The 12841-nt window shown below is 43.3% G+C and overlaps 1 protein-coding gene across 2 annotated transcripts; it reads right to left on the reverse strand.

The window, feature by feature from the left end:
* Nucleotides 1–2944: 2944 nt before the first annotated feature.
* On the reverse strand, nt 2945–5225 carry Rpl22l1 (ribosomal protein L22 like 1). Of its 2 annotated transcripts, none has more exons than XM_027392066.2 (4): nt 5122–5225; nt 4088–4180; nt 3821–3942; nt 2945–3166 (listed from the first exon to the last, which is right to left on the reverse strand). In XM_027392066.2, exons 1-4 carry the CDS (start codon nt 5128–5130, stop codon nt 3022–3024), a joined length of 369 nt encoding a protein of 122 aa, XP_027247867.1. In that variant the 5' UTR covers nt 5131–5225; the 3' UTR covers nt 2945–3021. The 2 variants fall into 2 exon arrangements, with proteins under 2 accessions (XP_027247867.1, XP_027247868.1); XM_027392067.2 differs by having other exon boundaries at nt 4088–4177; nt 5122–5165.
* Nucleotides 5226–12841: the final 7616 nt, after the last annotated feature.

The following is a 12841-nucleotide window of genomic DNA, read 5'->3' on the forward strand; positions in this document are numbered from 1 at the left end:
TCTGTGGCTTTGGAGACTGTCCTGGAACTAGCTCTTGTAGACCAGGCTGGTCTCGAACTCACAGAGATCTGCCTGACTCTGCCTCCCGGAGTGCTGGGATTAAAGGCGCGCGCCACCAACGCCCAGCTGGTATTCTTGTTCTTAAGCAATAGGACTGAGGTGATGAATCTGCTGTGTTAGGTATAAACTCACATTCATAGTTCATTGAAAGTCTACGGCAGTAAAAACTTAGTCGGGTATCCTGCAGCTATGGAGTGACCTGAAGAGGACAGTTTTGGAACTCAGTAAAAGGATTTACGAGAGGTAAGCCAAAACAAACAAATAAAATAAATATGTAAAATGCAAGGTACTAGCTGATTCAGGCTCTTAACTTGCAAAGGGCATGACGCCTGGAGGTGGCTAGGCACTACTGCACTGAGTAGGCCACACTGAAGATTCTTGCAGGTAAAGCACTTGGTTGTGCTTCCTGTTCCCACAGGACATTTCTTGTTCGTGTGTGGGCGTGTTCTCTTTAGCCTCTAGACTACTGAACTCTCTTCAGGAAGTATCAACTTTGAACTTTTCTCTTCCTTCCTGGATTAGTCAGCCGGGGGAAACTTTCTTCTAGTTTTTTTTGTTTTTTTTTTTTGTTTTGTTTTTTTACGTGTGTATCCTAATCATTTTCTTTAATGCTGTTGGCTTTGTGTTGGCTTTGCTCATTTTGGTGGATTTTGGTCAACTTTCTTCACTTATGAGGGGGATGGGTAATGTTTTTAATTACTTGACTTGGAGTTATTTGGGTGTTTATCTAGAAACACACAGAGATAAATGGGGCTTCTGAAATGTTCTTCCCTGGGAGTCATTTACACACTTTCAGAACTGTGTCACTGGGAATCTTTCATTGCAACATTTGTGCCACAAACAATACCTTTAAAAAAGCTTTTTACTTTTTATCCAAGTCCCCTGAGCATGGGGTGGGCTGTGATGGCTAAAGAAACTTATTTTATATTAGGCAACCATCTTGATCCCTAACACCCATTTGTCTTAACTTCAAGTCCTTGTAAGAAAAGTTCCCAGTAACCCTAATTCAGTGACCCCCAACTCAGCGACCACAGCTTAACAACCTCACAGAGCCTAAGCCACTCAGCTAGGCTGCCTGGGTTCCTGAGTCTCACCAGCTGAGAAGCAGAGTTGGAAGTTGCCACCTTTTAGTACAGTGCTCTGCCACCAGTGATGCTTTTACTTCTCAAGTTTTCTACATACCAGACAGACTTCCTGCTGAGATCAGAAAGGTTTCCATTGAGGTGGCAAAGGCATTCTGGCCTCAGGGTCTTGGCTGTTCTCTGCCTGGAATGCTTCTCCCCCAGATGTCTACTGGGCTGGATGCAGTATCTCCATTAGGACTATATTGCAAGGGTCCTTTCCCAGTAAAGCCTTTCCTGTCCCCACAGCAGTCTCCCCCCTCCTCCACCCTGCACATGCCCATTCCCTACTGTCTTTTTCTTCATAGCATACTGTCGTGAAAACATACACTCCACTATTTTTCTTTGCTGTTTTCTTACACTGGACTATGAGCATAGTGAAGGTAGGAATTCCTAATTAAGGTAGTATCCCAAAAAATACCCAGTATGCAGCTACCAAATTAAGTAAACAAATACTCATAACTCCTTAAGAGTCATGAGTATCTTATATAACAGTGCATATCATGTAAAATTAATTTGGAAGCTTTTTTTTTTTTTTTTTCTCGAGACAGGGTTTCTCTGTGTAGCTTTGGAGCCTATCCTGGCATTCGACCTGGTGACCAGGCTGGCCTTGAACTCAGAGATCCGCCTGTCTCTGCCTCCTGAGTGCTGGGATTAAAGGCGTGCACCACTAACGCCCGGCTGGAAGTTTTTAATACACGACTACAGATGCATTTTCTAAAGTTTCTTGTAGGGAAGGCATGAAGAAAATGGTATGTGGCCTTGATCCTGTCTGCCCTCTTCAATTTCTTTTCTTTTTTTTTTTTAGCTAGGGTCTAATGTAGCCCAACCTCTATGAAACCAAAGATGACCCATAAAGTCTGATCCTGCCTCCACTTTTGGAAGCACTGGTTACAAGACTGACCCACCATGCCATTTTGTGAAGGTTAAGAGTTCTTGATGTTCATCCCTAAGGCTCCAAACCTAGTCGTTTCTTGGTCATGCCAAAAGCACCTCACATTACTGAAACACTTCCCAGGGCAACATTGAAAGCAAGTGACAGAGAGGCATTCTGACTAGGATGAGGGTAGACTCTTACACATAGCTGGTTCACAGAACCAGAAATCGGATCCTACCTATCCTCCAGAAGATGCAAGGTAAATTACTATCTATACTACATCACTGTTGATGTCATTAGCCTTTACCAGATCCCAATCAATACACTGGGATTACTGCTATTCCACTTGACTGGACTCCCTCCCTTGCCCTATATTGCCTTCCTGTTTAGGGCAGATCCAATATTTCATTGCCTTATGTGATGAAATTATTTTAGTTCATTTTTAGCACTGAATTGTTTTCCAACATCCTGTGGTACTCATGAGTAAAAGCTAAAAAGGCTGCTGACTTGTCATCACACAATTTGCCCAATGCTAACAAAGACAAGAACTTACCTAGTAACCCAAAGCCAAGTTAAGAAATCTTGCCACACTAGGGCAGTTCAGGAAAATGAGCAAGTACTTGACCCCTAGACAAAGCCAATCATTGAAATCTACAAAGCAGGGCGGAAGACATTTGCTAATGCTACTTTCATCAAAGTGCCACTTAAGCATCTGAATACTGGGTGCCTCTATCTCCCAATATGGACTTTGCTTTAAAGCTTCCAAATCCCATTTTTCTACAGATTATGGGCCCAACAAGTCTATTTTCTAGAGGGGCATCTGAAGACTTGCACGGGTCAACAGCACCTTTTTCTAGACACTCAGTACATTTACAAACCACACTTGTTTCTCAGGGTACAATGATTTTTATTTGTTAACAAAGCCCAATTTTAGGTGTTTTTTTTTAAGCATACAAAGGCCAATTAGTCCTCAGACTCTGATCCATCTTCATCTTGACTAATCTGGAAGTAACGAAGTTCGTAAGTCTCCTTGTCAGATGCAACCACACGAAGCCAATCACGAAGATTATTCTTCTTAAGATATTTCTTGGTAAGATATTTCAAATACCTTAGAGATAAAATCATGGCTTTATTAAGATACATAATCCCTACTATGGAGGCATACACCACCACATTCATCTTCCCAAATTCACTTTATTTTTATTTTTTCCCCTAATTTTACACATCAATCCCAGTTCCCTCTCCCTTCCCCCACCAGCTCCTCAGAGGGCTTGGTTCCCCCATGGGGAGTCAACTCTGTCCCATGATCACGGTGAGGCCTGACCAAGGTTATTTCTCCATAGGAAATGGGTTCCAAAAAGCCAGTTCATACACTAGGGATAGATCCTGGTCCCACTGCCAGTAGCCCCATAAACTGCTCAATCCACCCACTACCACCCGAATTCAGGGAGTCTAGGTCAGTGCTGTGTAGGTTCAGCTGCTGTCAGTCCTGGGCAAGTGAGCTTTCACTAACTCGGGTCAGAGGCAGATTAAAGAAAAAGCAGCCTCTCAACCCTATGTACAATTGACATCCCATGAAATGTGCTGTCCCGACACCTACAATATACTATTATGTTTGAAACTAGAACAGCAATAAGAGCCTCTTCATCCAGTCACTATTGCACAAGCACCTTAAGACAGATTAACAAGGTAATTTTAGAAAAATGTGCAATTTATATATCCCGCAAAGCATTCAATTACAACTTAAAACACAAGAACTAACCTTTTAGAAAACTGTTTCTCAGAAACAACTGTGATCTTATTCTTCAAGCGTTCAATGTGAACAACATTTCCAAGATTTCCAGTTTTTCCATTGACTTTAACCTTTTCCCGTAGAAACTGTTCCTATTTTCAAACAGAAAAAATGCAAAACTAGGGAAGAAAACCCTAGACATTCACTAGGGAAGGTACCCTAGGAGTACAGCTTAGATTAATATCATGTATGATATTATGCAAAGAACTACACAATTACAGAAAGAAAGACACTTACAAAATTTCCGGAATCAAAAATTCCATCTTCTACTGGATGAGTAAGGTCCAAATGAAACCTCCAGGTTGATTTCTTAGGCTTCTTGTCTTTCTGCTATAAATATAATTACGATGGCATCAAGGCAATGTATTCAACTTACATACTGAATTATCAAGGGAAATTTACCAATGCAATATGTTCTATAATGGAGTAATACATAGAAATACTAAATACCTAAAGAAGACTATACTATATGAAAGTGTACACTCATTAACTTTGCTTAAACGAAGTTTTCGACAAGCCCAATGGAAACTTTCCATTTTGCCACTAAATGCCTCATAAATGCAAAGCTACATTAGAATATATGGTGAGATTATTTGCTTGATCCCAAAGAACTTTCCTACTGTAACTTACCTGGCTGTCTAATTCGTCCAAATACATTCACCAAAATGATTAGCAACGATAAGTGTCCGTCCTCGGGTACTTTGTAAACTGTTCCCGGACCTCCAAGTATCACAAACCCGGAACTAACTTTGGCGCCAATGATGGGACTCGAGTTATTCATGGCCGTGGAACGAACAGGTAATCCCGATGGCTTTATGGCCTTATTGGTCATCACTCAGCTTTGAATACTAACTCAGTAACCTTACTTTTAAAACCATTTGGTTAAAATGAACTTTTCAAAACGTTTAAACCACATATCTCGTATTGCTAAAGTCATGACTGCAAGACATACAACCGCGGACCGGCCACCTAACCTCCCCTCTTCCGGTCGCACAGCGGCGCAGGCCATCGGAAGCCAGGGAGAAAGCAGGAGGCCCTGAGGCCGACCTCGCGAGCCGTCACCTGGCTGAACTACCGGCGGGCCCGCGTCCAGCTCCGCCAGGCCGCACGGCTGCCAAGGAAGGTTCAGAAACCCCGCACCCTGTCATCTCAGCGGAGGTCCCGGGACGACTCTACCGCCCCGTCTTCTCTACCGAGGCGTCCCCACTCCCAGTCGCTAGTCGCAAAAGCTACCGCGCTCCCGGAATAAGATCGCACGAGCGAGCACTCACCGGCGCCATGTTGTCCAGCGGCCGTGGGAAGAGACCGAGCCGCCGCTGCGCGCACGCTTTTATATGAAAGCGTGACGTCACACGCAGAGCGCGCAAGCCGGCGCATACTCGGAACCGGATATAGGCAGGCGTGCACGTCCACCTAGGAAACGGAGGCGTGGCGTTGTTGGGGGAGGGAATGCCCTGGCGCTGGACTCCCGCGTGCGCCATCTAGCGGGCAGCGGTAGCTTAACTGATTCTCTGCACTGGGCTTCCCAGATTTTTCAAGTCTTAGTGGTTTAAGTTGAAGGTTGTGAGAGTCATTTTTCTCAACTCGGAGCAAGGCTGAGTCTCATGTTGCTTTAGGGTCCTCTCTATTGTATTGCGATTATAATCCTCCGCAGAAAAATATGTTCTGTGTTTTGTCTAGGTTTTTACGGTAGAAGATGTCTTTCTGAGAAAACCATATTGAGTATACTTAGGGTTTACATAATTCTATTTTCTATCCGTTTTACAATTTGCTGAGACCTAATTACTAGTGTCTACAAAGTACATTAGAATGGAGGTATCTTGATGATAGAAAAAGAGCCTATGAGTTTTGAATGTTTGCAAATTGATGCCAGTCCAGAAAACTGGCCTGCCTGTTGGTATTTAGCAGCAATAAGTCTCTGTGGCCAGGAGACGGGATGGACTTTAGCTGTGGATTTGGAAAAGTCCCTATTATGTAATAGTTATGTATGTGCTCTGCACAAGCAATTAATTCTAGTGTTAATACAGTGTAGGGCATGCAGCTAATGGTACTGGAGGCTTAGAAGAAAACAATTTCATTAGCTTTTTAAAAATCTGTTTACATCAGCCAGGTGTTGTTGGTGCATGCCTTTAATCGTAGCACTCAGGAGGCAGAGGCTGGCAGATCTCTGTGAGTTCTAGACCAACCTGGTCTACAAGAACTAGTTCTAGGACAGCCTCCAAAGCCACAGAGAAACCCTGTCTCGAAAAACAAAACAAAACAAAAAAATTGTTTGCCTCAAGAATCACAAGAATGGCGGGGACAGGGATTGGTATTTCTTCCTCAAGGGCTTCCCCTTCATTGAGCAAAGTGATCTTGGTGTTATTAGATATTTTAAAAATAAGTCATTAATTGACATTTTAAAATTTTGTTTTGATTATCTTTAGTAACTTTCTATGACCTAACAATAAACATCTTTAGAACTATTAAGCCATTATGTGCAGAAGACATTAAAAACAATATGTGATTAGAATTAACTAGTGATTTCTAGTTCCAAATAATTAGAAACCATAATGGGTGAAAATTATTAGACATTTTCCTCTTGATTAGAAAAACATTAACCAGAATTGTGCAGATAGCAAGAATTAATGTTATCAATAATTCTTTCCAATCTTTGGATTTCCTACAAAGTATATAGGCTTAGTTACTATTCTACTGCTGTGCAGACACCATGGCCAAAGCAATTTATAGAAGGAAGTTACTGGTGACCTATAGTTATTTAGAGGGCGAGTCTCTGACCATCAGAACAGGGAGCATGGTGGCAGGCAGGCATAGCATTGGAGCGGTAGCTAAAAGCTTATACCTTGATCCACAAACAGGAAGCAGAGAGGACTAACTGGGAATGGTGTGGACTAGTGGAACCTCAAAGCCTACCCTCAGTGACACATCTCCTTCAACAAGATCACATCTCCTATCCTTCCCAAATGGGAACCAAGCACTCAAATATATGAGCTTATGGAAGCCATTATCATTCAAACCAATGGCTTGAATGTTTTTTTTTTTGAGCCAAAAAAAAGAAAAAAGAAAAATTAGAACAATTGAGAGCAATTATGCAGTCCCAGCTATTGTTCTTTTGCTTCAAATGGTAGGATAAATCTGAAAGGGGGGGTCCTGCGTGGGGGACCATGGTAGATTCTATGGCCTGCAAGGTGACTGAGGCGGAGGACAAACACACCAGGCAGACAGAGCTTGAGTAAGAAGTTTTATAAGGAAGGGGAGGGAGAGGGAAGAAGAGAAAAGAGGTAAAGAGACACAGCCATGACAGAGAGAGGACAGAAGAGGGAGACAAGAGCAGAAAGAGAGGAGAGCAGAGGGAGAGAAGAGCCACAAAAAGAGAGGAAAGAGTAGAAAGACCAAGAGAGCATAAGTGGTCAGGGGTCTGTCTTTTAAAGGAGTCCTTTGCACCTGCTTGCAGACTAGTACTCATGGAACCCTGGGCTGACCAGAGTACTGCCTGAGTGCATTCTGCCAGGTGACACGGGCAGGCAAGCATAATGCCTGAATTCTTACACCAGCTACTTTAAAATAAGTCATGTAACAAATACCTCCCCCCTTCTTTGTTTTTGAGACAGGGTCTCACTATGAAGCCCTGGCTATCATTGAAGCAATGAAGACCAGGTTGGGTTTGAACTCAAGGTATTTTCCAGCATCTGCTTCACAAGTTCTGGGATCAGAGATGCGCAGAACCATACCTGGTGGACAGATATATTTCTAACGAATTATAAACTTAACTCATTGGATTTGCTTGGTATTGGATTATGAATAGCTAGAACAGTATTTTAAAAAACACAGGATATTGTAGATTTAAGGTTATTGTAAAACTGTATTGTATGGCCACCTAAAATACAATGTTATAAATGACTTGTAATATATGGTTAAGCTGATAGCAAAGTAAAAGAATATTTTGGAAGCCAAAAGGCAAGCTATGCTCATGTGTATCTGGAGTTTGAATTAGCTGCCAAGGTAGAATTGAAAATATAAAACTGCAGTTATTGCATGCTTGGATTGATGCCAAGAAGTCCAAATACTTGCTGGAGAAATGCACCTTTGATTTAGTCAGGAAGAAGTGCCTGAGCAAAGCTTCCAGAAACATGAGCTGGTAGCTTTTGAAATTACTAAATACATAAGAAAACAAACCACTATGAATAAAGACCAATCATCCATACTATAAAATCAGATCACAGAGCCTGCATATATTGAAAATATCCAGAACATAAGTATTTTCAGTACAATTAAGAGCTAAACGTATCTCAAAATGTGAGGGAACTAGAGGCTGTTAAATTTTGTCAGTATTTAAAACATAAACCACAAAAGAATTTCTTGTACTTAAAAATACAAAAGTTGAATTACAAAGAATTTTAAAAAGTTATGTTAAACAGGAGGCTAGACACAGGTAAAGAGAAAATTAAGAAATTGGCAACTTAAGACTCTAAGCAATAGTGGAAAGGGTGCCTGAACTGGCCCTCCCCTGTAATCAGATTGGTGACTATCTCAATTGTCATCATAGAACCTTCATCCAGCAACTGATGGAGCTATGCAGAGATCCACAGCTAAGCACTGGGCTGAACTCCTGAGTTCATTGTAGAGAGGGAGGAATGATAATATGATCAAAAGACCATGGTGGGGAAACCCACAGAACCAGATGACATAAGCAAGTGGGAGCTCACTGACTCTAGACTGACAGCTGGGGAACCTGAGTAAGACCCAATTAGATCCTCTGAATGTGGGTGACATTTGGGTGGCTTGGACAGTTTGTGGGGCCTCTAGCAGTGGAACCAATTTTATCCCTTGTACATGAACTGGCTTTTTGGAGTCCATTCCCTATGGAGGGATTGCTCAACCTAGATACAGGGGTGAGGGCCTTAGTCCTGCCTCAAGTGATAAGACAGACTTTGTTGATTCCCCATGGGAAGCCTCACCCTCTCTGAGGAGTGGATGGAGGGGTGGGGTGGGGAGAAGGTGGGAGGAGCGGGAGGACAGGAGGGAGAGGGAACTGGGATTGGTGTGTAAAATAAGATTGTTTTTAAAAGTACTAAAATTAAAAAGATCTGAAGCAAAATGAACTAAACTTCAATAGAACATTAAAGAAGCCAAGACTAGTGAGTGGTACCAGTAACTTAAGACATTGTAGCAGTGGTCGCTTGGTTCCATGAGTCTGAGATTAGCTAACAACATATTGAAACATTGAAGAAAACAAACAACAAAGAAACAGAAAACTGAAAGAAGGAAAAGGAGGGATGGAGGGAGATGACTAGAAGGTCTAGCAGGTAAACGTGCTTGTTTGCAAGCCCGTTGAGCAGAGTTCAGTTCCAGAATCCATGGTGACAGGAGAGAGCAGACTCCCAAAAATCTGCCCTCTGACCTCCACATGCATGTGGTAGCAGACACATATGTAGCACCACACATCACACACGCGCACACACATACAGTGAGACAGACAGACAGACACACAGATACACACACACACACGTAGCACCACACATCACACATGCGCACACACACACAGTGAGACAGACAGACAGACAGACACACAGAGATACACACACACACACACACACACACACACACACACACACACACGTAGCACCACACATCACACATGCGCACACACACACAGTGAGACAAACAGACAGACAGACACACAGAGATACACACACACACACACACACACACACAGAGGTACACACACACACACACGTAGCACCACACATCACACACGCGCACACACACACAGTGAGACAGACACACAGACAGACACACAGAGGTACACACACACACACACACACACACACACACACACACACACACACACACACACGAGACAGACAGACACACAGAGATACACACACAGATACATACAAATAACACACAGGTAATGAAGGTGGAAAAAAGACCTGAGGAAGGAAGCAAACAGGAAGGAAGGAAATTACGGATACAAGTATAGATTCAGGACAAGGATGCTGGAGTTCCTACTATGTCTAAATGGCACTGGCTGGGAGATCCAGTAGGATATACCAGAGATAACGGGAAAAGATAGGTAAATGGCTGAATTCTCAGATCCAGGAAGCCCAACAAATTTCAAGTGGAACAGTTTAAAAAAGAAAGTCCTCCATATACGCTTTAGTGAGCCTTCAAGACACAAAAACAAAATTATTTCCAAAGAATCCAGAGAGAGAAAATCCAAAATATTCACTAGCGGCCCTGATATCACACCAGCAAAGATAAAGCCAGCAAGTGACAGATATAAAGAATAAAATTCGAAGACACATTTAAAACATTTTTAGGCCACACAACTCCATGTTTTTATCCAAATATCTTCAGAAAGGAATTCTGAAAGATTTCATAGCAAAGGAAAAAAATGCTAGAAAGAAGGCTGATGTATTAAATGTTGGGCAAAATCATTACTAAATTGCATGTAATTCTAAAGATTACCAATTGGACATAGCAGTGATAAATAATCATGTCTGGCTTGTGGGTTAGAGTGCTTGCTATTAATGTTCTCATTAATAAATTAACTAATGTTCTAATTAATGTTCTTTATACATCTTGAGGATATATTTACATTACAAAGTATGCTTGTGGAAACTCATTAAGTTGTAAATTATGTAATTATGATGCTTATTTTAGTACAAATGTTATATAAGGAGCCAAGAGTAATGGTGCACTCCTTTAATCCCAGCAGTCAGGAGGCAGAGGCAGGCAGATCTGAATCCTAAACCAGCCTGGTCTACAGAGTGCATTCCAGGACAGCCAGGGCTATACAGAGAAACACTGTGCCAAACAAACAAACAAACAAGCAAACAAACACAAAAACCCCAAATGTTATATGTGAAGCAAAACAGTTAAACGATAGTACCAGTTATCTTATGGAAAATATGGAAAAATAGATGAAAAATTTCCAGGAACATGCAATTACCAGAACTTACATAAGAGCAAACAGAAAGCCCGGCATGGTGGTGCAGCGGTTAATCCCAGAAATAGTAAGGCAGAGACAGGCGGACCTCTGTGTGTTTCAGGACTGCCAAAGATACACAGCGAAACCCTGTCTCAGAAAAAAACAAAACAAAACAAAACAAAACAACAACAACCAAAACCCAAACAGAATATGTGTAGCTTGGTGCCCTTGTGGGACTCCTGACAGTGGGATCATGGACTGTCTGCTTTGCCTGCTTTTGAGACCCTTTTCCTCCTCCTTGGGTTGCCTTTTCCAGCCTTGATATTAGAGTATGTGCCTAGTCCTATTGTAACTTGTTAGTCTGTATTTGGTTGGTATCCCTGGGAGGCCTGCTCTTTTCTGAAGGGAAACTGAGGAGGAGTGGATCTAGGGGAGAGAGGAGTTGTGTGTGAGGCAGGGGTGGGTAGGACTGCAATCAGGATGTAATGTATGAGAGAAGAATAAAAGAAAATACAATATCTGAATAGTCCCACGTCTCTTAAATGGATTCATTTCGTAAATAAAACACCGCAACAAGAAAAAGTCAACTAGCTTCACTGGTTACTTCTAGAGCAGTTGAGGAATAAATAATGCCAATTATACCAGCTTCTTGTTCAAACTCACATTTGGCAGTTTCCTTTCTTCCAGAAGAGAAGCTCGTTGCCCACTTTCCTGCCCTCCAGGGATAAATGTCTTTAAGGAGTTAGCCCGTGTGCTTTAGGATAAATGTTGTCCTTAAGGAGACAGCCTGCAAGTTTTTAGGCTGCTAGTGGGAGGTCTGGCAGGAAGTATGAGCTCCCATGAGTACACCATGCTTCATGTCCCAGAAACCTTTAGGTAGAAGTGGGCAGTGTGCAGGGCAGTCCGGTGAGGCTCTATTTCTGCAGCTCAGAAGTGCATTCTGCATGACTGTGCAGGAGAGTCTAGCAGCACTGTGCCTTGCTTGTTCCTGTGAATTGTTATTCGCTTCTGATGTCTGCTAGTTCCTTACTTCTGTTACCTTGGATCATTCCTAAATTGATCAGCTACATATAATTAATAGGCAATGGCGTGAATTTTACACAAACTTCCTGATAACAAATGAGGAGCTGGCAAGAGGGAGCAACAGTTAATGCTCACTGAATGGTTGGTAGATACTGATGGCGACCCCGCCCCCACCCCCAGACTTTTGTACCACTTATCAAGTACTTCCCAAGGTCTCTAGGCCAAGCGCAGGAGAGAGGAAAGGCAACAGCTACATGCCATACCTTATGGCAGTACTCAACCAAGTGCCACCTGTGACCCAACCAAGAACCCTAGTGCCGGGCTGTCGGGCACTATTGTGGTGAGAGAGTATGGGGTGGAGGAGGTGGAAAGGGGGAGAGGGAGAATGGTTTGTGAGTTGGGGAAGAGGTGGATCCCGACAGATGGGGATAGGGGACAGGCTGACATGAATGGCCAGCTGGCCACCTGAGTCCAGGGAGATTTCTGGGACTGGCCTATGACCAAGGACTAGGTGTTGATCCAGGGCCCCGGAGCAGCCAAGCAGGGCTGAGTTTATGTCTGTGGCTCCCATCATCACTGGGAGCAGTGTGGGGGGCCTGTGGTCTGGGGGCCACCTGGGACCATGTGGTGTCCAAGAGCTATACTGCCATGGCGAACATGCTGATCTGGGTGGTCTGCATAGCCTTCTGGGGCCATGGTGACAGCCTGGCCCAGGCTGCTGCCAAGGACCATGTCTGAGTTCGTGGTCCTATGGCCAGGGTCTGTGTTAATATCCCTGGCCTATGATGCTACCAGGCCCCAAGTGGATGCACCAGTCTGGGACACAACCTGTGATCATGTTGGTGTCCAGTGGCTGTGCCATTGCCGGTACCAGTCCAATTTGGGTGGTATGGCTGTCAACTGGGGTCATGGTATTGTTCAGACCAGAGATACTGTTGAGGACCATGTCTGGGTCTGTGGCCCTGCCACATCCAGGGTCTGTGTTGATGTCTGTGGCTCCTGAGATCACTGATGGACGGATGAGGGGGTGGGAT

The sequence above is a fragment of the Cricetulus griseus genome, assembly GCF_003668045.3.
Source record: "Cricetulus griseus strain 17A/GY chromosome 1 unlocalized genomic scaffold, alternate assembly CriGri-PICRH-1.0 chr1_0, whole genome shotgun sequence".
NCBI classification, from domain to species: Eukaryota; Metazoa; Chordata; class Mammalia; order Rodentia; family Cricetidae; genus Cricetulus; species Cricetulus griseus.

Excerpts from the sequence above, each read along its gene's own strand:
- Rpl22l1 (XM_027392066.2), bottom strand. Across the intron at positions 3,943-4,087 it reads TTTTTGATTCCGGAAATTTT|GAACAGTTTCTACGGGAAAA; the intron begins GTAAGTGTCTTT and ends GTTTGAAAATAG. Across the intron at positions 3,167-3,820 it reads GAGAAACAGTTTTCTAAAAG|GTATTTGAAATATCTTACCA; the intron begins GTTAGTTCTTGT and ends TTTATCTCTAAG.